The 25,295-nt window shown below is 39.2% G+C and overlaps 2 protein-coding genes across 2 annotated transcripts; one reads left to right on the top strand and one right to left on the bottom strand.

The window, feature by feature from the left end:
- The first annotated feature begins 6,446 nt into the window (after positions 1-6,446).
- LOC118790300 lies at positions 6,447-9,773 on the top strand. Its single transcript, XM_036547208.1, has 5 exons — positions 6,447-6,878; positions 7,116-7,430; positions 7,740-7,806; positions 8,014-8,064; positions 9,490-9,773. The coding sequence occupies exons 1-5, from the start codon at positions 6,698-6,700 to the stop codon at positions 9,557-9,559; spliced, it is 684 nt and encodes a 227-aa protein (XP_036403101.1). The 5' UTR covers positions 6,447-6,697; the 3' UTR covers positions 9,560-9,773.
- An 11,637-nt stretch (positions 9,774-21,410) lies between these two features.
- On the bottom strand, positions 21,411-23,951 carry LOC118795497 (small integral membrane protein 28-like). Its single transcript, XM_036554064.1, has 2 exons — positions 23,844-23,951; positions 21,411-21,833 (listed from the first exon to the last, which is right to left on the bottom strand). Exons 1-2 carry the CDS (start codon positions 23,949-23,951, stop codon positions 21,411-21,413), a joined length of 531 nt encoding a protein of 176 aa, XP_036409957.1.
- Positions 23,952-25,295: the final 1,344 nt, after the last annotated feature.

The raw sequence follows: 25,295 nt of genomic DNA, 5'->3' as shown, positions 1-25,295 counted from the left end.
TTAAAAGTTTTATTCTTGGGTGATATAGGGATTCTCTACCTGGTGGGACTATGCGTCTATGCGTAGGGTTAACATCAAGCATAGAGGTAAGAGGAACTTGTTCCACAGCAAAGAAACTGTTGCTACTCCAACTCAACGTTTCTTTGCTTCATTAGTTCCAATTTACGGTATTACTGTCGCGTTAGATGAGATTAGACAGATGGCTTTTGCCTTAGACAAAATTGCTAATGATACAGCAGGAGCATTGACACTGATAAATCAGGAATTACATTCAGTGCGTCAAATGACGTTGCAAAACCGCATAGCCTTAGACATTATTCTGGCAGATAAAGGCGAGACGTGTGCAGTTTTGAAACAAGAATGTTGCACGTATGTACCAGATGCATTTGTTAATGTCACCACATATGTACAAGACATTTACGAGCAAGTGGCCCACTTAAAGGAATCTCAGAAGCGGAGCTGGGAGTCATGGTTAGGATCTTGGACAGGAGAACTGTTACCCCAGATTATTCAAATTGTGACACCGTTTATTGTTTTGATTTTGGGCATGTGTTTGTTTTTTAAGGGTGTAGCCTGCTTGGTCAGCAGAGCTATGACACCTGCACGTGGGGCCCAGATGACAACGACGTTGAACTTAACTGAGACTTCGTTTTTCTATTAGTTTTTCTTTCTATTAACGCAAGATGCCTATGCTCTTGAGAGTATAAGATCCGCTTTGCTTATACATACATATATATCCACATATATGCATTACACTTGTATCTATCACACATAATCACTTTCCTTTTTTGTGATCATTGATGAGTTTGGGAATGATCAGACGGGGGACTGAAGAATAGTGGTGATTATTTAGTGCTCATTATATCAGTAGACTGATTAGTTTGGTAGAAGTAGTATGCACAGTGTATAATGTGACTGTGTAGTTCTTAGGCTGCTCACAGAGTTGTGACCTGTGGCCTACATTCCAAGAGATGCTGCTATGTTGAACTAATCATGCACACAGGCATACAGACAGTGTGTACGTGGCAACGGAAAGGCCTATGATTTCGAGCACTCATATAACTGTAGTTCAGTACTAGGTTAGTCACTCCATATTTAACCATGTGGGAATGCATATGTTGCAACATATATCACAACCAAGATATCTTAGATCTTGAAGCTTCTTATATTAAAAGTTTTATTCTTGGGTGATATAGGGATTCTCTACCCGGTGGGACTTTCTCCCACTCTGGCTCCCATGTCAATGTTTGTGACAAAGAGGAGTTGGGTCAGTGTGTACTCCCTTATCCATCGAGGACACCCTTTGAAGCAATGTTTTTCCAATTAGGCGCCAGACTCTAGATGATACAAGGTCAGGTATAATCAAATATCTGGACAGCTTAGGTCATCAGTTTCCCACTCTTTAGGATGGTATAAGATATTCTTTGTGCAGCAGAGTTCCAGTGTGTGTCCGAGTCGAGTGCGTGTGTTCGTGTGTCTGCGTTCCAGTCATCCACCTGCAGCAGACTGGATCGTGAGGATGAGTGTGTAAGGCGTAAGACTCTAAGTGAGACTTAGTGCGTGTACCGACCATTGTGTGTGAAGCCTTGCTGTATTGAAGACCATCAATAAACCTGTTTCTACCTCTCCTTCAACCACGCTCCAGACTGAAGTTCTTTGTGTAACAGTTTATTAGTTAGCCTGCGAGAGCATCAAAAGCCAACAGGAGTTTCGCCCAAGGAAATAGTTTATGAATGTAAACCCCAAGTATACACCTGCGCTACAAGAAAAGGGTTCCCTCCAGTTCTTCTATAAGGATAAGACAGAGACGTGATTCTGGGAAGCCCAATAAATTTATTAAAGTTAAGAAAAGTCAATTTATTTAAATACATTCCATCATTACACAGTTTAAATATATAAAAATACTATGCTACTAACATTGGGCTAAGAGCTGGTTGGGGAGAAGTATACTCACCACTAGGGATACCCACATGTGAAAAATATTCACCTAAGTGCTCTCTCATTCACTCTCAAACCGCAAACGCGTGCCTACGTGATAAAGTGCAGTTAGCATTAAGACACACAGTGAAGAGGAATACCAATATGCTAACCACCCCACCAAACAGCTCCTTGCCCACTATACTAAAATCGTTCTGAAACAAGCGATTAAACCTACCTACGACCCGTTGGTTTTTGCATTGGATTGCGGGTAGAAACATGCCACCACACCCATAAAACACTAGGAGTTCCCGCAGTCTAGCCTAACCCACTCCGCTGAGGCGGAACTATCGAGAGGCAAAACAGCAGCTAGCGTTACAGGAGGGAAAAACCTAAAACACAAGGACACAACAATCAACTCTGCATCGTCGCACGTATTATAAACACAGGAATTACCGTAAATGCTGGAGAAACAAACTTACGCCATAAATCATTACCTCGGCTAAACACAGCAGGAGACACTACTCCCAAGAGCTCACAGACAGAGGCAAACTATGGCTCCAGCACTGGCCGACCGATACTCTGAACAAACATAAAAGCATTAGGTTAATAATACATGTGTTGACATATCCGCATGCACTTCCTGTTTAATGCCGCTATGAACTATACCTACCTATACACCCGATAGGGTAAAGATTACCTCGGTAGGCAAGCACAGGACACAGGACAGCTGACAGCGTGAGGTCCAACACCACTGCACAGACAGGAAACGGGAGATGCACAGATCTGGAAGCAGAAGCAAGGTCACTAAACAGGCAGGTATACGCAACTTAAATAAGGAAAACTAAGTGGCTATGCGTAAGCTACCACACCCCCAATTATCTACGCCACGTAAAGTAAGAGGACAGCCTACCCACGTTACATATAGTATACCCCCGTGGGTAGTATATAGTAGACCCCCATGGGGAGTTCATTCCACCACCGAGGGACCAGTACAGACAGCGATCATGTTTGAGAAGAGCGAGCCCATCAGGATGGGACAGTCAGTTGCCCCGTGGTTGCAGAGTGTAGCATTTTTGGCGGAAGGCCGACATCAAGGTTTTGAACTTGATTTGAGTGATAACAGGAAGCCAATGAAGTGAGATGAGAAAATTGACTATGTTTAGGGAGACTGTAGACAAATCATGCAGCTGCATTTTGGATTAGTTCTAGGGGTCTGATGGTATAGGCAGGAAAAGCAAAGAGGGAGTTACAGTAGTCCAGGCATGAGAGGACCAGGGCCTGAACTAGGAGCTACAGTATGTTGAATATGTATTGAGGTAGGGGCAGATCCTTCGAATGTTGTACAAAATCTGCATGCCCAGCTCACTGCTGCAACTTGAGAGGGGAAGAACAGTTGGCTATCAAGCACCACACCAAGGCTTTTGACAGTGCTATTAATGATACAGTGATTAGTGTACAGTCTAGGCTGAAGGAGAGGTCTGAAATGGGGAGGACTTGGATGGGATGAAAACCATCTTCGTTTTAGCCAGGTTCAGCTTTAGGCTGTAGTCTACCATCCACTGTGAGGCAAGCTGAGATGCCTGCAGAAACCTGTGTGTCAGACAGCGGAAAAGACAGGAATAGTTGCTTGTCATCAGCATGGAAGAGATAGCATGTAAACAGAGAAGAGGAGGGGGCCAAGTACAGAGCCTTGAAGGATACCCCTAGACGGTCTGTGGCATGTAACCAACCCACAAGTCCAGGACACCCTGAAGAAAACGCTACAAGATATAGTTGCAAAGCACAAGATAACACAAGTATTAGTTTAAAAAAATGCTCCTAACACTAACTGGCTGTCGACATGGAAAGCAACCTGATCTAGTAGTTCCACGCCCAGGGTGGTTTTTCAATTAGTGTGTTGACTGTGACTGATATGTGCATTCTGTCTCCCTGGAACTAAATGTTGCTCTCACACTGCGAATGTCCTGCTGCAAATGCACTACTTTGATGTCAGCTTCCCAATTATTAAACTGCACGTGAAATGTTACTTTGGACAGCAGAGGGTCATTTTTGGCTATAAAGACCAGAGCATAACTTAGAATGAGGACATCTCAGCATAAACTCTTGTAAAAGAGTTGTGTGTGTCTCAGTTCTGTTTACCAGATGAGATATCAGATAGTTGTACTTTGTCTAATTGTGTGACTAAAGTTATTTAGTTCAACAGTAATTTTAACATTTCTAAACTTTTGCAGCTTGATGCAATATACACCCTATTGTGTATTTTGAGCAGCTGTTACTGAAAAAGGCTGAATCATGGTGCAATGCCTTCAAACTTACCATGTGACCCAGCTACCTGTCAAAGACACATTGTTCATAGTGTTCCATAGTGTTCATAGTGTTTCATGAATTCCTGAAAGTGTCGAAAGAAGACAGTCTTTCCCAAGGGTCTGAAAGATGACTGATGCACATGTTCTGCATATCATAATGTGAGTGGAAGGTCATTAAAAATGCCTGAGTCATGGTGGAATGTCTTCAGGCTTACCTTTTGACACAGCTGTAACCTGTCAGGTTACTCTGATGTTTAGAGACAAGGGGGAAAACCCTGTTTATCACCTTCACATATCCAGTTATCAAACTTAATTTTGTAAGGTGTGAATTCAAGGATACAAGATGAAGTCAGTGGCAGCTTTTGGGCTGTCAACCTCAGGCAGGAGTATATGTAAAGGGGTAAAATCACTTTAAAATGGTTAGTCTTGGTGGCCTCTGCCTAATTCTACTATCTGTCAGGTAACAAATACAATATAATAGAAGCGCATTACTTACAGTTCAAATCAAATTGAAGTAATTTGCAAAAACTAAGGGTTGCAATGCAAACAAGAACAAAGTAACAGTGGAAAGGAAAAAGTCAGTTCCACCAAGGACCGAGGAGGATGACAACAACGCATTCACCCCTTATTTGAATGCAGAATATCTCACGCATCTTAACAGCTACATTTGAGAATTTGATAAGTACTCAAAGTGTTTATCTATTGGTGCCATTGCAGCTCTTTGGGGTTCCCTAGCTGGACATGTCCTGCACTGAAAATGGAGCAACTGTCTGTTTCATACTCTTATGCATTCTGTGTGCATGTGTGTATGACCTGTACACATCTTGCCCTTGTGCCTGTGCCTGTTTGCCCACTAAATGCACTTTTGTACGTCGCTTGCTAAACGAATAAATGTAAATGTAAACTAAATGCTGCTCTCACACTGCGAATGTCCTGCTGCAAGTGGCACTACTTTGATGTCAGCTTCCCAATTATTAAACTGCACGTGAAATGTTAGTTTGGACAGCAGAAAGCTGTTGTTGGCTATAAAGATAAGTAATTTGAATGAGGACATCTTAGCATAAATTCTTGTAAAAGAGTTGTGTGTCTCAGTTCTGTTTACCAGATGAGATACCAAGATAGTTGTACTTTGTCTAATTGTGTGACTGCAGTTATTTAGTTCAACAGTAATTTTAACATTTCCCAACTTTTGCAGCTTGATGCAATATACAACCTATAGGGCATTCAGTGTTTCCCACAAGTGATATACAGTTCATGAACAAACGAATCCTTTTGAACGAATCTTTGAGGTGAACTGAATGTACTGAACCCCTAGTCTAAAAGATTTGTTCCTTCCTCTTTGCAAACATGCACGCTGATTAGCTGGCATAGCAGCTATAACTCTCCCTCCAGTGGATATTAGCTATGCGGTCTGTCCATGAAAGCAGCCTATCACAATATTATCTGCTTGTAAATTATCCACCGTGTCCGCGTCTTCTAACGTAAAACCAGAAAACATCTCTCTGTATGTGTGTTTCTCTGCAGAGCATGTACGATTGTCAGTAGACCCTTTTCGCGATAGCAGAACGAACAGGTACAGGAGGGGTAGAGTGAGGGGAGATTGTCCACTAGTTAATCGATCGCAGGTGGCGTTGTTTTCTCGGACCAATAAAAAATAAAAATAAAAAATGCTAAAAAGGGTCGCCAAATATACATTGGCAGCCGTTAATAGCCTAAACCTGGGCAGCCCGCCCCAGTAAAGTCTATGTGTGGAAAACACTGCCATTCTGAGCAGATGATATTGAAAAATGCTGAATCATTGTGCAATGCCTTCAAGCTTGCCATGTGACCCAACTACCTGCCAAAGACGCTTTGTTCAGAGTGTTAAGAAATGAATGCCTGAAGGTGTCAAAAGAAGAGAAATCTTTCCCAAGGGTCTGAAAAAACAGGCTTCAAGACGAGTCATGTATGTACTGTCCATTGTTGGAGATGGTCATCTTTATTTTCTTTGATTGAAAAAACTACAAGACCTTTTCTGTTTTAATCCCATGTGCAAAGGGCATTAGAGGGATGTAGTTACTCATCTGGCTGAAAGGGGACATGTTCTGTAGACATACAAATTATATGCACTCACGTCTTTAGTGATATGATCAAATTCCAGGTTGTGACGTAGATATAATGCAGCTGCCTCACAAGTAGAGTCACATTATTCTGGGACAGGTACTGTGAGGCTTTTTTTGGATTTGACACAAAGCACTTGAGGATAATCTGTAATTTAAGTCCTTTGTTGTCTTTCCTGCTCTCAACAACACCTTTGTACTAGTTCTACGAATCTAAATGCCAACCAGCCTACATAAAAGGAAATGATCTACAAAGCAAAATGCCATTAGACCTAAACAAAGGGGGTTAATGTATTCACTGCAGGGAGTGAGCTCATGGTGAGAGTATATAAATGGTCCAGATGATTCAACAGAGACAACAACGAGTGAGACATGAAGGCTGTCACTGCATTTGAGATTCTGGCACTGCTGTTTGTGGCGGTTTTCACAGCCCATGGTGCTCAGGGACAACTCACAAAATGTGACCTGAAGAGTAGACTGGAGGGGGCTCTCCTGAGCCTGTTCAACAGCACTCAGGACAATGGACCAACAGCAGAGGAGCTGGTGGCAAGAAGTAAGTTAGACTTTAAATTCAGAAGAATTTGGATTGCTCAGAGTAATAATGAACATAATGGTACATCTTTTTATTTATATTCAATATGACACCACTCTGTGATTGCTCTAACAATACTAATGTCATGGTTCAAAGAGTGTCATTGCACAAAAGTGCAAACTTAGACTTTGCAGACTTTAACATCCTCTGGTAGCACTCAGCTGTCTCATTCACTGGACTACCCCATGTCTCTTCCAGTTGTCTGCAAGGCTGAGCTGACTGGCTTCAACACCAGCCTCGTGACTCCCCTGGAGATGGGGAAAAAGCCAGAGAGAGCACCAGAACGTGAAAAGCCACGCCGTCCTGGGAAACTTGAGCCCCCAAGGAGGAGAGGTCGCTCTCCCATGAGAGGAGGGCCACCTGCTTCGATGAAAAGCTCTGAAAGCAGTGAGGAAAGTTCAGAGGAAGTACACACGGGCAGCCTGTATGGACTCTTCCAGCTGAGCGATTGTGTGGCCTGTGCCAATGGCTCCAGTCCCTCCAGTCTCAACATGTGCCAAATGGACTGCGCAAGTAAGTGGTCCTTATTTGCAAGCATCTTTCTCTGGAGCAACATACCTACATAGCTGTGTTCAGCTATCTCAGAACAACCAGAACAACCGGTCACATTAAGTGAAGTAAAGTACTAAAGTAAAGTAAAGTAAAGACTACTAGGATATTACATTAGAGAGAAAGTTTTAATGTTTTCTTGGAAAAGTGATTCATTGCAAACTGCTTTGTATATTTCTTGTTTTCATAGTCTTATTATGATTTCCCTGGCAGGATGGGCAATAGTATCAGTTATTAGTGATTAGTTATAATTGTTTTTTTTTAACCTTCAAGGACTTATTGATTCCGACATCAGTGATGACATCAGCTGCCTTGAGATCATTTTAATGGGCAATCAAATGTGAGTACCATCGATCAAAATAGATTTTAGATATCTTTATGCATTTGCCAGAAGTATAATGAGAAAATCTAAGCATCTAAAATGTTTGTTATTACAGAAATTGGTAATAATATACATATGACATGAAAATTGAAACAGAATTTATTCAACAGATATTGTGTAATTAAAAAAAACTGAATTGCTGGCAAATTTGTTTTGTTTTAAAAGGGATGACAATGATGGCCCAGGAAAAAGCAGTTCGAACTCCAAAGAGGAAATGTAAGTGAAAAACATAACAGTGAGGCAGTGTAGTATAGTGGTTAAGGAGCAGGACTCAAAACCAAAAGGTTCGATTCCCTGCTTGGGCACTGGTGCTGTGCCCTTGAGAAAGGTTCTTACCCCACAATGAACTCAGTAAAATATCCAGCTGTATAAATGGAAAGCATTGTAAAAAAGAAAAAAACTGGAACTGATTTAATTCACTCTGGGTAAGAGTGTCTGCTAAATGCCAATAAATTACCTTATTGGAGTCATTGTAGTACAATCTTTACAAGGCATATGAATCAGCTGAGCTCATTATCATGTAACAGAATTAGCTAGCTACAATCAGTTCGTTGATGCACCATTTCATCTACACCAGCTGGCTGCACCACATGTGAAGTTTACTAGCTACTCCATCAATGCATTCATTTCAAATTGGCACATTAAAGCAATAGCTTAACATGTTCACTAAATATAGATATTTGGAAATATACATATGAAAACAAATCATGTACCTTCCAAATGTGAGCGCATCTCAGTCTGACTCATTTTTCCTTATCTGAGCTTTATTCTCTAAATGGTATTAGGACACCTTACCTCACAGAATAACTGGGGTGTGCTAAAACTCTGGTGCATTTAATCATCTGCAGTTAAATCACAGTGTGATTTAGAAAGTTGTATTTCTTCTTCCAGCCCTAACCAATAGCTACCATATATGACTCATATTTAGAATTCAGAATCTAAACATGGGAGCAGAACCTGTAGTAATTTAGGAGAATCAAAGTGTTGAACTATGAAATTATTTTGTAATTAGTAAAATACTTTTATAATTAACTGACAGAGATGCAGGATTCATATGGAGACCTGAAGGTCAGCTAAGTACAATACTAGCGGAGTGAATGGGGGCTGGATAATGAGGTGGGGCTGTAGCAGAGGTAGATATGTTACACTCTTGTTGCCATTGCCAGCGCTGGATCATGTAAATAATACACTGGTGATAAACATGAATTAGGAAACAACTTTAACAAACATTAAAGAGCACGAGATCATGAAGCCAGAGCAATGGTCCCAATGTGTGAGATTCACTCACAATGAGTTAAATTTTACTACTTACTTTTCAATAGTTTATTTTCTAACAAAAAAAATGACTAATGTGAATGAACAATGCCTTTTTTCTTTGAATTAACCTGAAATTGAATTATCCTGAAATGGTTGGGATTCAGTACTAAAACAACTTCGTAGAAGCATGGAAATAAAATGTAAATGGCCAGGGGTCCAAAGAGTGTCAGACTGATCCATGTCACATGTGCAGTATGTGTTTTTTTTTAGTTTTCTCAGACTATTGATAACCTACTTTGAACTACTATAGTTTTATCAGTTCATGTTCTCCTGCTGAGCAATGTGTATTGATATTGATATGGAGTATTCACAATTCTGTTACAGGAAGGAGTTCAAATTTCCAAAGGAATGTGCCAGCATTGTACCATCTGAATACTTCTCTGGGTGTCCATAAGAAGTCCAAGCATTATTGTGTGCTTATAAGAACCTTAAAATACCTGCATTTTCCTTCTCTTCTGTCCTCTCCTCTGCCAGCTCTTCTAAAATGAATTGAATGCAATCTTGGGTCTGAGTGGTATCTCACTAAACAGAATTATCAGTTAAAATAGCTATTCCCTTCTCACTCAGATCTTATAAGACATTGAATATATTGGAAACAACTGTATTTTGTCACATAAATCTACAACAAATACAAAAGTATTTTTTCTCTGCCATTTTACCACCGATTAAAGTCAACATATGGCAGTAAATTTTTCTTTTCATTTTCATCACCACCTTCATGTGCTACATTCACCTTCGAGAATGTAATGTGTCCATAGATCTACAGCTGAAATTCAGAAAATGCATATCTCCTTTGTTGTATGGCAGAGACTGTCCTCACACAAGTCTTCTGATTCTTCTGACCCTAAATAAACTTCATCTGTCAACAAACTGGTTTTGGATTCTTTGATGTCTTCATATCAGTGTGTGAATCAGTGTGTGAGTTATATCTTAGACTGGGGTTTTTAATTCTGCATACTTTGTATCCCTGTAAAATAAAACACAGCCACAAAGACCATTCTCATTTCATCAGACAATGATGATTAGTTACAGAAACCCAATATATGGTCCAAAATTACAGAGTATTTAATTTGTAGAACATGCATGAAAAAGCTGAAAAATAACATGCACACCTACATACTCTATAATACAGATACTCTTAATTAAAAATAAGAGTGTTTGCTGACTGTGCACAAAGTAGTTGTTTAATTTTAAAAATAAATTAAAAATTTTAATTTATTCTACAATAGTTTCATATTTAATGTTTTGAGTGCAACTATTAATAAACAGAGCACACATACAACATGGAAAGATTGGTGATAAGTTGTTGGTTGCATCATTAGTGAATTAATTCTGCATCCTTTGGAGATCAATCAAACAATCACATCAGAGTAACCTTGCTACTACAATACTCTGGCAAACATATGAGTGGATTGATGTAGTGGCAGCACCTCACCGACAAGACAAGATATCTTGAAATACCAATGCTTTCTACATATGATGACACGAGCACACAGTTCTTTTAGCTTTACAAACCGTTTACTCTAACAATTATACAGAGTTAGGGCTGTCTGTAGTAAACCAAATACATGTGTAACCTGGGTAGGCTGTCCCCTTTTATTCTACGTGGCTTAGATAATTGGGGGTGTAGTAGTGCACGCATTGCCACTTAGCTTTTCCTATTTAAGCTGCGTATGCCTGCCTTTTAAGCGACCTTGCTTCTGCTTCCAGATCCGTGCATTTCCTGTTTCCTGTTTATACAGTGGTGTTGGACCACACGCTGCCCGCTTCCTGTGCTTGCCTGGCCGAGGTAATCTTTTCCCTATCTGGTGTATAGAGGTTGTTTCTCAAAGTCAAGGAAGGATCCTTAACGGCTGCATTTCAAGGATGCTACGTCATCGAATCCCGCCGAAAGACTGTAGCATCCTTGAAATGTAGCCGTTAAGGATCCTTCCTTGACTTTGAGAAACACCCTCTGTGGCACGGAATTGAAGGTGGGACCTTTGTGCAACTTAGTAACTTTGTGCAACTTTTCATGCCACTTTATCGCTCTGGATGTCTCCTAAGTGGTTAAGAAGCAGGACCCGTAACCGAAAGGTTGCCTTTTCAATTCCCCGTTGGGGCACTGCTGCTGTACCCTTGGGCAAGGTACTTAACCCACAAGTGTCTCAGTAAATATCCAGCTGTATAAATGGATAACATTGTAAAAAAAACTTGTCAAATAATGTCAATAATGTAATGTCATTTATGTGAACTGTGAAATTATCATTTCTATGCATGTCCAGATGGCTTGTGCTGCAACGTGCTGGTTTGTGATGCAAAAGGTGTAAAACATGAATTCACCCATCTTTCTTTGGCTAGAAAACCAAGGAAGGGGTCGCATCCTGCTGGTTGCCAAGGCTGTGGACTGCTCCATTGGACAACATACACAGGAAGAGAAATAAGAAGGAGATGAGGTGGAGGAGGGATGCTGTCCAGCTGTCATAAAAAGGAAATGGTAAGTGAGTTTCTTATACTTAAGAATGGGATAGGTTTGATTATTGCATGTGGATTGCCTAAAATTCCCCTTCCAAATCCTCATTTGGAAATTAAATACTTACTTTGTGAACTGCTCAAATTAAAGTAATAGTCTACGGTAGCACAGAGGATTTAACGGACAGCCAGAACAAAGTAACAACTGGTTAGCTGAGGATATCAGCTGCAGAAATCTCAACAACACCAGATGTAATAGACCGTCTTGTTTCCACTTGCCCTTATTGGTTAGGCTGTGTCTTGCCTTCAGCAGTGGTGTTTTTTGTCAGTGGGGGAAAGGTTAGAACAAAGAAAAAGCCTGCAGTAGTCAACATTAGATACTCACACTCACACACACTCACACTCACACACACACCAAAGCACCATATAAAATACTATTTGGGTAACTACAAAAGACACAGACAAATCTGAAATGCTTGACTGCAAAGACCTTTATAAAAGATGCAACATGAAGCTATAAAAAGTACTCAGGCAACAATCATAGCTCCAAAACATAGTACAGTGTGAGAAAGAAAAGTATCAGCAGCTAGTCCAGTATGAGCAGCTAGTCCCGTGTGAGCAACCAGTCCAGTGTACGCCCCTAGTGCAGTGTGAGAAAGAGCAGTGTGAGCCCCTAGTGCCATGCAAATAGCAGTGAGTGTGAACACCTAATGAACAAGAGTGAACAAGAACAGTTTGAGCACATAGTACAGTGCGTGCATCCAAAAGTCTGCATAGCTTTCACTAAACAACATTCACAGACTACAAGGTATGCAACTGTCTCTTCAAAGTGATGCTTCTGTTTCTTATGTAATTCTTGACATCAGTCCATGACCTGTTTCTCAGTGCATGTGGTTATGCCTGAATGCACTGGAGACAGTCTCGCTTCTGAGGTACTCTACCCATTTGGATCCATCTTAATAAATGCCGTTCCACTGCACGGACCTCACTATCTTCCCACTTGCGTTTGGGCTTACCTGTATCTGTGAAGGAAAAACAGAAGTATAAAGTATCATTAAGTACCACTAGTTATATAAATAATGTTTTTATACTCAGCTTTATCTACATATACCTTAAAGTAAACCAAGCAAAGCAAAAAAACCCCTCTACAACACCACTAATACAAGACACAAGAGCACAAGGATATGGGGAGATCACAGTCTTAATATAGGTAAGGATAATTTGATTGATTGCACCTACATTAATTGCAAGCCATTGTAAAATAAATACTAAGCCTGATTGGGGGGGGGGGGGGGGGGGGGGTCGGGGTCTATCTTGATGTAGTATATTCTTCGGTTTTGCATTGATGCCTTTACGACTGCACTTAGGCCCTAGTCATTGGTCAGAATGAGCGCTGTATTTTTACTGTGCACTTGATTGTTTGATTGCAACCTTTCATGTGATATAGCATTTTTTAAGGTATTTACTTGCCCACTTTAGTCTTATAATTAGACATAGTAATATTTTTCTGGTATCCTTTTATTTATTTATTTTTTTTGGAGGGGGGGGATTAAAGCCTTTGTATTTGAAAAATCTATAAATAAAGTGTTAAAAAAATAAATACTAAGTCTAATCCCCAATGGGTGATGTTTGGTAACAAAAAACAAGTGTTAAGCATGCACTGAAGTTTTCATGTGCTGCTCAATTTTTAGTCATTGCATTCACTCTGGCTTGCTTGAAAATCAGACTTTTCGATTACTGTTGAAAAAGAAAGTTGAAAAAATTCAAATTTCTATGTCTGTTGCCTGTTCTGCAGTATCTCAGTTAAGCCTTTCATAATTATAACACATTGGTAGTTGTCTTCTCTGAATACCACTCCATTCACAGGCTACGCTTAAATGACATCTTTGCTATCAAACTGATTATCAAACTGATTATCAGTTTTTATCAAAAACTGATTATCTAGCAGCAGACACCTATGCAGTAACATTTATTTCCATATGATGGCAGATGATTTTCTTACTTTGCTTGTGGCAGACGGTAATACTATCGGTGGATGTGAATATCATGACCTAAGAAGTTGGCAAGTTGATCAGCCTCATTTTCTTCCAGATTTAGGACTTGGGTCATAGTTGCAATTTGTTTCTGAAGCCTTGTTGAAGTCAGGGCCTGAGGATGTTTGGCACCATATTCATCTGCATACTTGTGAAGGCAATCCCCTCCTCTGTATGCAGACAGTGCACCAGGTCTGGTGAACATGAAGGGATTCTCTCTGACCCAATGTGTCGTTCATGGACCATATGTGTATATATATATATATATATATATATATATATATATATATATATATATATATACACACACACACACTGTATACAGTATATATAGCTTATGGATCTTGGCATCTTGCTTAACAACTCTCTATAAAGTAATGTCACTATGTAAGCCCATGATCTCGGGTCAAGAGTCATTGACAGATAAAGTATAAAATGGGTTATGGCCACCCCATACCTGCCTTCATTACTCATAGATGCGTACTAGACACACACACTCTACAAACTCTAAATTGGGAACACACTGATATAACGGTATGTAATATAGCAAGTTATACCTTACTTTCTCCAGGACTAAAAGGTTCTCCTGTGAACTGGCCTCACTTCTATCAATGCAGGAAGACCATTCTGTCTCATCGTTCTTCTGGACTTGGCTCATGATGGCTTCTGATTGTTCCTAGAATCCAAAGCAAAGTGCTTATCAACATAGAAAGTATATCAAATACCTAAAGGAACTTCAACTTGACCACATCCATGGCTCATTCATTTGGACATCTACAACACAATTACAACTTGTGACTCATAGCATCATAACACAAAAACAGAGGGGCATTTATAGTTAGGTGCAGATTAGCTCTTTGGCTAAATCAAGTAGTACTTCATGCATAATGTTAACCACATGTGAAGGCTATCAAATATTTATCTAGGGGTTAATAACACATGAGCACAGCTGACATGGTAGCCCCACATTTGGCACTTCTACTCAAAAATGCAATGACAATGGGGTATAGTTGTCAACATGTCTCATGGCAACCACCAGTACTCTGGATACATATTGAAATGGTGTTCCATACCTCACTTTTACTGATTCTAAAAGTTTTCTTTAGCACCTTAGCTGCTGAACTGGCCTCTTCTTCAACTCTGCAGGAAGACCATTTTGTCTGACTCTTCTGGCTCATAGTGGTTTCCTCTTGTTCCTACAATGAAAATGATCAAAGGAATACTGAATACAGAAAACTTAAATTAGCATTGAAGCTTTTTTGTTTATATAAACTGTGGTGTTCAAAAAGTGAGGCTAATCATTTTCATCCAGCCACCACTGTGTCTACAGAAAAGTTACACACTAAATGCGTGTCATAGTAGGCAGTACATACCTCACTCTCTTTAGTGGCAAGATGCTTCTTACATGTTTTAGTCCTGTCTTGAGTTTTGGCAGTCGGCAGTTCTACCTTTACCTTAAATATGCCGAAGTTTATGTTACACAAAGAAAAAAAAAACAGTTTAATAAATGTATCACGCTATTCCATCTATAATTCATCATTACCATCAGATTCTACTTCTAGAGATAGATTAGGGTTCTAACAAAATCTTTGTATAAAATGTGTTTTAACATACCTGTTTGTGCCAACTTAATTGTTTAAGCCAACTTAATTACACTAAAGCAAGGAGAATAACTTACCTCCAGTCTTTCCCTCTCCAATTGAAATCAAAGACACTGTGCCTCCCCTATTCTTTTGGATATGATTTAGTGCGCTGCCCTTGGAGAGCTGCCCTCGGTACTCTAGAACAAAATCTCCCTGGTAGAAGGTGGTAGTTGCAAACACACCATGTCCTTGGAAAAAATAAATAGCTGTCACCTTACCTGACATGTAACATTTAAAGTAAACATAGTATAAACAGTAGCCTATCAGACAAATTTTAGTACTAATTCAGTGGCAGCTGGTAAGCTGGAAACAGGTGGGGCCGAAACCTTACCTTTAAATCTATCTATTACTATCAACCTGTTCCCGTTTATCGTCTTTGATTAACAATAAAACAAACAATTCACAGCAAACAACAAAGTGCGCTTGATTGTGGACAAACTACTGTATATATCAATAATCAGCTGTACAGGGACTGAAAAGTTACACCATGGTTATAAGTAGAAGACCTATTTTTTATTGTTTTTTCTTCTTCTTTTTTCAAGATGTAATCTATACTAGAGTCTTCCGGCAAGGCCATCACTTTTGGGTCTAGTTTATTAATCCAGTCGGAAGAGTAAGTAGTATTGAGAATTTATGGGGTAGTATTGAGAGACTGTTGCTGTTCTTCGGTTGTTGCTATTTTGCTTTGTTATGTTTTTGTTGTTTTGTTTCTTGCTTTATTTTTCTGTTTTTCTCTCTTCAAAGAGAAAGGGGGGTTGGGCTTGGGGGCCAGTGTTGTTGGAAGGGTGGGTGGCGTGGATTGAAGAGGAATGCACATTTCAGGCTGATAGGGGAGGGCAATGGAGGGACAACTTCTTGCGTCTTAAGGCAGCATTTTACTTCTTCCATCTCCTTCACAATGTACATATACCAAGATTCGATGATGATATAAAAACATTTCAAATTTTAACTTAGCCTTCAAATAATGGGAGGTGAGCTATTTATTTCAAGCTATAATTGTAATGGCCTATCATATAAAAAAAAGACAACAAGTATTTACCTGGTTGAAAGATAAAGACTACTCTATTATCTGTTTGCAAGAGTCATGATCTTGTTTAAAAATAATTTCAAAATCATTTCTCAGGCTTCAGAAATAGACTCTCAAGGAAGACAGATCATTTTAAACACAACTATTGAAGACAAGCAAGTCTGCTTGATTAACTTATATGGCCCAAATAATGATGATCCAAACTTCTTTGAGCTAATTTATAATAACATAAAAGCTGCAAAATTTACAAATGATTATTATATAATGGTTGGATATTATAACATAGTTCAAAATACTCTAATGGATCATAAAGGAAATAACTCATTCAATTACCACCTGCATGCTTCTACAAAAATTACATCTATAATGGACACAATGGACTTGATAGACATTTGGAGATTAAAAAACCCAAAATCACAAAGGTATACATGGAGAATACAAAACCAGGCAAGTCGTATAGGTTATTTCCTTATTTAATTTTCCTTGATATCCAAAGTAAAAAAGGTTTTAATTGAAGACAAAATAAGATCTGATCATCAGCTTGTATCACTCCATTTAGAAATGACTGAATATCCCCGGAGTTGTGGGTATTGGAAATTCAACCAAAAATTACTAGAGGACCAGATATTTGTAGAAAGAACAAAGGAATTTATCACAGACTTTTTCTCACATAACATAGGATCAACACACCCTCTTACTGTTTGGGACGCATTTAAATGCGCTTTTAGAGGACAATCAAATTTGCCTCACAAAGACAGAAACAGTTTTGGTTAAACAAACAAAAAATTTAAAAAGAGATTGAAATGCTTACATCACTTATGCCAAGCTCAAAAGCAACTCAGGATGCGTTTGACAAATTGGACCAGACAAATTACCAACTAATATATGACAGGTCAAGTATTATGTATTACAAAAATAAAGCAAAATGGATGGAGTAGGGGGGAAAATGCAATAAATTCTTTTTAAACCTTCAACGGAGAAATAATGCAAAAAAAAAAATACAAAAATTAGATAAGAATGATTCAAAAATTGTCACTACACCAGTTGATATCTTGAATGAATTAGAGAAATATTTTACAAAGATTTTTTCATTTAAATCCTCACCCATACCATTAAATGATTCAGCTTTAAGAATTTAAGAAGAGATTCAGCTTAGAAGAATTTTGACTTTTTAGTTTCTCAGTTCCAAAAGCTAATAGTAGGGGATCGCCAATGTGTTGTCAAAAAATATCTTGCAAGCATTTTACAGACGAGGATTTGTCTTGTCCCCTCTGCTTTGAAATTTACAAGTACCCCGTGTTATTGACATGTAGCCACAGCGTCTGTAGAGCCTGCCTGCAGCAGTACTGGGACACCAGCACACGTAAATGTCCCGTCTGCCATAAGAAATGTGCAAAGGAGGACCCTCCTTTAAACCTGGCCCTGAAGAACTTGTCTGATGTCTTTTTTATGGCAGAAACGACAAAAAGACTCAGCAGAGGCGGAGGATCTTTGCCCTCTGCATAGTCAGAAATTTACACTTCACTGACAAAGTGACAAACAGCTTGTGTGTGATGCTTGTCAGAAATTTGACCGCAAGGACCACAGTGTCCAGGTCATCCATGAAGCCGTGTTGCCCCGTGAAAAAGAGATTGTGGTCAAACTGCTGGATCTAAACTGGGACATGGACTCGTTCGAGCAGCAGAAGCTGCGATGTGAAGTTGCAGCACATTAAGACGCAGGCGCACCAGGTGGTTCGGCACGTGTTGGAGGTGTTTGAGACACTGTTTAACATTGGTCTTATTTCGGGTTCAAATTAGTAGCCATGATAAACTCTTACATTACATTTTTTATCTAACAAACATTGTCACGTCACTTGCATTGTTGAACGTGGATGCATTGCCTGCATGCAAGTATCTCAATATGTTGGATTATATTAGTTTATTGGACAATTATCAAAAGATTGTTATTTAGTTTATTTGACATACTGAATGCACAAGCCAGAGGCTGGAATTATGCATCGATTAAAAGTCATTGGACATTGCACAAAAAAGTTTATAATTCCGTTGTGGCCCTCCTCGAAGACGAGATCGGTTAGCAAGCATGGACAGTAATTTGTGTTCAGAGGTTACATGTTGAAATACAGAGATAAAATATTACAAAACTCACAATCATTTTCATCCACAGAAACAAAATAAATAAAATGCAATAAATCATCATGAGGGGACACCTTTTTAATCAACCATTTTGTTCAGCAGTCACAACCTCTTGCTTGAAACCCTTCAGACTGGCAGGTTGTTAAATTTTTACAGACAGCTTGTTACACAATAATGTACCTTGTGAAGTGAAGGACTACTTTTCTACCTTGAACCTGTAGCGACCAACACTGGAAATGTTGCCCTCGCATTATGGGGACTGGGACTTTCATTGCTGTAGTTTCTGCACTTAGGTGGCCCTCTAGTGAGCAGCTCAAATTATTAATGGAGGGCTTTGCTGTTAGAAGAGCCCTTTTTAATTAAAATTTGATGTCGCTCAGTCCATTTAAGTTATTCCCCTGGACCTGATTAATATTCAGATTAGCACAGAGATTGCATTTGTCTTGCTCCAGGGGTCCTGCAGTAGTACGGAGGTTATCACAGTGAGATGAAGCTTTTGTATAGCTTGTGAATTACATAAATCAAGTTTGATGACATTACCTGACACAATGACCTAGATGAAACTTGACAAGCATTGCTCCAAAGCAAGCCAGAATTTCCTAATTCTTCCGCATAACGTAGTCTTGTGTTTTGTTTTTTTTTTTAATCTTGTCAATTTCATAATGTCATCCAAATTGGCTAATGTAATGAACTCATTTTGGTTTCAAGTTACAACTGGCAATCCTATGCCAACCTCAATACAATTTTACCTGAATTATGTTAATTTTTCTCAATTTAATAAGCAAATGGTGAAATAAATGAACAGTGTGTTTACACAACATTACTGTACGTTAATTGCAAAAATAGTAATTAATTGGTCATTTCCATTGTAAAAGTACGGTTTTGGCCATGCTACTTGAAATTTTAAAAAACAGGATACACAAAGGAAAAATCTAAGAAATACCTCCCAAATACATGTCCGTGGATGGTGAAAACATGTAACAGCTGTAACAAATGACAAGGCACATAAATGCAAATTCAACACTCTTTAATTTGTGTTGGGGATTAAAGGGAACTTTAAACTGAATTTGAAATTAAATACAAACTACAAATAATTAATGCTAAGTAAGATGCCATGGCAAGCCTTAAATCAGCAGTGAACATCATCTAAAGTTTTACTTTATCCTAAGCAGGTCTGACTACTTTGAGTTGAGTGGATGTGCAGACATTTTCAGTAAAATTTGTGATAAACATCTTAACAAGTGTTAGTTGAGCTGATGATATCCCTGTGTATCCCTGTCTCCCACATAAAAAAGGTAAAAAAAAAAAAAAACTATTTGGGCTACACTGAAGGAGATGATAAACAGGATTTCTGGTGATGTTGAGTTCGTTTAACAAATAAACTATCCCTGACTCACAAGTGTTTATAAAGAAACAACCAATATTAAAATACTGAGATTTTAAGTGAAGTCATCTAATGTTCATCAGTAAATGCAAATGTTACTTTATTTTATTCAATACAAACACAATATATTCATTTACAGTATATGTACTGGGCACAACAAAATATGTAACACCTGTATCCAACTATTGATTGGATTTCAAGGTTAAACTCTCAGTCTCAGCAAAAGATGATGTGGGCTGGATTTGAGATTTAGATTTTTACAAGGGACAAATAAAGCTGATTACACATGCTATGTCAGTCAGACCTCTGGCAGCAGAATATGAGGACATGAGCTGAAATTAGTTTAGGATACATTTGACACTGACACTATTTTTCCACATTAATGCACTGAAATGCTTACCAGGATTTGTAGGGGAAGCAGAGACCCTTCGGAGTGTTCAGATCAATGACACAATGATTGATACTCTGCAGACTGAAGGCTTTTTCTAATTGTTAAACGTATGATGTTCTTAGCAATCAGAAAAAATGTTCACGTGAATGTGGATAAATATATTATAATTCATATGGGGGAAAGGAATAGGACAGGGAAGCTGTTTTGTTGTTTTTCAGTATCTGATCTACTGACGGTCTTAGGTACTGCTTTGAATCTGAAGAAGTTATACCATCAGTGGTCAACAAGATGTCAGACTTTGCAAAAGGATACAGTATCTGTTTTATGTTATTCCAGAAATCCTCAAGATGCCTAACCGTGGTAAGATACTTCTACACCAAGGCAGCAGGGGATCCAATTGATGTCTGACGGGGTGTAAAAAATAAGAGGTCTGTCAGAAATCAAACTGACACAGATCTATTTGAAATTCTTTATTATAAAGGAGAGTTTGTGAAAATATGAGCATACACAATATTTCTGTACAAATGGATTGAAACATGATACAAAAAGTAAAACATTAATTCTGTAAAACCCAACACCATGATACCCAATGTGTCACTCTGTTCCCGTTTTACTAACACAATGGTATGTATGTAGATAAATTGAAGGGTCAAGTGAATCTAAGCCAAGATGTGGTCAACATTTTATCTACCAGCATGTAGGCCAAGTTGGGTTCATGTTTTGTATTTCTACACACTTGTCAGCCAGAGAATATGAAGAGGATGTACTGATATTAAACAGGAAAATTCTTAATCTTCTACTTCATGAACTGCACGTGAAATTCCCTTCTCCGAACCATGTTACAGTGCTAGTAACATGAACACACCGTGATAATGCTATGAAGAAACGCAGAGAAAAATCCAGACTCAGTACTTTAAGTGTGAATGGAATAATGGCAGAATGTACAGGATTCTGTTCTGGGAATGGTGGCACAAAATAAGTGTTGAACAGCAGTATCCTAGTCCATGGGTATTGTCTGTTCATTGAAGTTGTAAAAAATCCATGAAAGTGCTTTGTAGGAGGAAAGTTTATAGATTTCCCACCAGAATCCTTGAAAGCCCCTGAAATTGTCTTCCTGTTGGAATAGCCCAAACTTTACTGGAAGGTAACCACGGTATCTCATTGACCTGTTCTTGTGGCTATTACATATAACGGCCACTTGACTTGGTCTTGGGGCACAGCTCGGCCTCCAGGTCCTCGATCTTCACAGACTCCACATCCTTTGAGCTGGAGGTGCTGGCAGCCCTGGTTATCTTGGTGAGTGTCTCCTCATAAGGGGGCGGCAAGTACACCATGAGGAAGACGCCATCCGATGTGTCTGAGCTCAAGCTAGGAAACTGCTCAGCATCCCAGGTCAGGGAGGACAGGAACTCAGCATTGCCCTCTGTGTCCTGCAAGTCCAGCGCAATGATGTTAGCCGGGCCTAGCTTGTTGCGGGAGCACTTTTTATAAACAAGGAAAGCCAGTAGACCAATGAAAAGGAGCGAAGCAGTGGGCAGAACAACATAGAAGATAACCCCAGACTTGGTTTCCTCTCCAGGGGTCAGCTCATTCCAGTGGTAACCCTGGCAACAAAGGAGAAGAAAAGGTGTTGTAACATTTATGGAAGCCGGTGCAGGGTTAGACAACTCTTTCACCCAGCTTCAGTAATAACTTCAGTTGCCTTTTGGGCAACCACACTAATAAAAAGTGTACGCTCCAAGTTTTAATAAAATCAGTTGCTATTTAAATCTGAGCACATAACCAATTATGACAATCAATTTCTCATTTAACTATAGTCAATAGGCAATATAATGGCAAGCTAGTTTGCCAATGCATATCTTGAGCATTGCTCTATTTGGATGCTTAAAAAGATAGCATTGACTTTCAACAATTTTTCATAGCCCAGGAATTAATCCTATGCTGAAGAGGAACTCTTGTCTCGGGACAGAATTTAGATGCTCTTATTTTCCAGACATACTTTCACATTTAATCCATCACAGCCACCACAAAGATATAAAGCTTTACGATGGTCAGTCTTGTGGGTTTGAAAAAAGCTTTTACTCCTCAGATTAACTGAGTCATTTTCCTGTGAATTCTCTACTCAGCCTAAATGTCAGCACAAAAACACAAGTGGAAATTAAACTCATGGCAAATGAATGAGTATGTGTCTGTATAGATTCACACCTATTTTTTTTTCTAAAACTTTATATGGCATCCCATGCAAACATCGGTATAGCAAAATGAGATAGGTGACCTGAGGGATTACAGTGTTCTTTTGCTAAAAAGCTTCTTTTGATGGTGAAATCCACAACCTGTTAAGTGAAAATCTGAAACAACAGTCTTTGTTTTGACCTTGCTTGCATGTCAAAGATAATTTTTACATAGCTGTGTACAGAGTTTAGATTACATCTGGTCAGTCTTACAATAATTAATAATTAGATAATTAGATTTTCAGTTTGAAGTCATAAAAATAGCTCTTTATACTGTCACCTTCTTTTTTAGTTTCCTTTCTGTGAACTGTGGCTATAGTTTTAATGTTTATGGCCAAACATGCAGCCAGGCAGTGCATTTGTCTTTGCCTCAACACTAATTTCCATTTTATTTCCATCATGCTTGGGGAGCTTGGCTAGTTCTCTAAAGCCAATGCAGGAGAGGGGATGAGTATTGCTACGAGTGGTACGGTTATGAGCATACAAACCAGAACCAGAGATGGTGCCATCCACTATTTCATGGGCGCAATGCACTGTTTTTGTGTCTGCTATTGTTTGTAAATTCTTAAGACACAGATCTGATTCTAACACATTCTTCCATCACAATGACGATAGTTCTTTAATTTAATCAAAATTAGAGACAGTCATCTATCACTGACGTTAGGAATTCTGCGGTGAAACTGGATTTCTGTGTGGCGCTGCTCATGAAATTACATTTATTGGTGCTTTTGATTTACTAAATTGACTGTTTAACTAAAGCTGTTCATTTTGAGTATGGTTGAAATTTACATACAGGCATGCGTCGCTTAACGTCCACGATATGTTCTGTGAAATAGGACGTTACGTGATTTGGACGTTGTGCGAACACCATGCTATACTTAGCAAAACCATATGCAGTAGGCGCGATATTGGATGCTGCTGCCTGCGAGTCGAAGCATGCACTGTTATACGGTAAACTTTTTAATTGTAAGTATGCATAGGCGTTTATTATGACTGTCAAGACATGTGTATTATACGGTATACCTACTGTACCATTATACGCCTGGCAGAGTAATCGCTTCATTTCCATGAGACATGAGATACACGTGTTGCGTGCAGGAAACGTGTTGCCTTCACTACGTCCAGTTACGTCCGCTACGTCCAGTTCTGCGATCGGGATTTTTAAACATTATTATAACCTTATGGGACTACGGACGTATATGCGAACGGACGTTGTCCGAATGGACGTTAAACGGCGCATGACTGTACTTTTGTATGGCTACAAACCCCAAAGAATCCTTAACAGACATATTAAATAAAATCAGAAAATATGGAAGCAACAATGTCTTTAAGATGTAAGCAGATGAAGTCTCCCATGAGTCAATAACATCAGCTAATGCTCACCTGCAGTTGTTTCTCCACAGGCGGGGGTGGCATCCCCGTCACCCAGTCATAGGTACCCCTGCCGGCTGGACCAAACTTCATCCAGCTGCTCTCCAGTAGCGTGCGCATGCTGGTTAGTGATTGGTGATTGGTGTTGGGCTGCACAAGCAGAGTGCTGAGCGGAGGGAGAATTTATATCTGCCACACGCCGGGGTGTCTGACCCAGTGTGCTAGCACGCCAGAGTGCTGAGGACAAGGCAGCACGATAAGCGGCTGTCCGCGTACTTGACCAGCGTCAGCCAATCACAGCATGGGGATCTTGGAGGCAATCTCTTCAGGATTTGCTCCCTGCAGCTGGCCTATATAAGAGGGAAGGTAAGGTGGAAGCTTTGCTCATCAAGTGTCAGTAAGCTTGATTTGCAGTGATCGAATGAAAGGAGGGGGTGGAGTGTCTACCATTACCAACCGCCCATAAAAACTAACAGCACATTGAGTCTATCTCCGTAGGACAAATTGTACTTCTCAGCACTGATCCTTGATCAGTCTTTGTTTTTTTTTTTTTTTTTTTTTTTACATAAAACTATGTTGATAATAATCCAAATTAAAATTCAAAACACAATGAATATATGTGATTTTAAGTATGTCACGATTTACAGCTCATAGCAGTAATATCCATTATGGCTAAACACATGTATGTAGCTATAGATAATTACAAACTGTTAGAAGTTGACAACCTTGAAAATGTGTATGGAATGTGTGCATGAAGTATAATTTTGAAATATATAAATTATATCAACCTGGAGTATACATTGCAATAACCGATATTGCTAAATAATATTTCACAAATATGCTATGCCATATATGTAATAATTATAATACTTTATATAATATTGTCTGACCACTGAGTATATTACAAACAATACATTTAATATGAGACCTGTGACTCAATATCACTGTGGAGAGAGCTGAAATAAAGACAAGGTGATGCTTGTATGCTGGAGGAGCTTTCAGAAAAGAGCTTTTGTCACTATTTAGCACAGAAAAAAGAAACACATGAAGGAAAAAGGAATCAGTGTGCAGGCATAAATCTGTATTTATTTTAGCTATATTGTGCACATGAATATGTGCATGTATTCATTTGTTAAAGAGAGGACCAGGTGTGTTTAGGTGTGTAAGTACCCAGAGAACTTCAAGAACAACACTGGACACCAGCCTCTGTATGGTGTCAGTCACAGAAAGATGCAGACTATTACTCAAAACCCCCTCTGGCATGTCCAAGCCAGGCAGGGCTGATTTGGCCCTCGGTTTTACAAATCACTTTTACAAACCTGCCTAAATCCTCAACACATTAGTAATCGGGGATCATGTCTCTTGTCCTTCTGTGCCCCCAGTCTGTGGGGTGTTATGTTTTTCATGTTTCAGATCTGAGGCTGCACATGACGTAGTTTATTTTTTACTGCAAATATGCTCTTA

Source organism: Megalops cyprinoides, chromosome 1, assembly GCF_013368585.1.
Source record: "Megalops cyprinoides isolate fMegCyp1 chromosome 1, fMegCyp1.pri, whole genome shotgun sequence".
In the NCBI taxonomy this organism is placed as follows: Eukaryota; Metazoa; Chordata; class Actinopteri; order Elopiformes; family Megalopidae; genus Megalops; species Megalops cyprinoides.
This window is presented reverse-complemented; position numbering and strand designations above follow the sequence as displayed.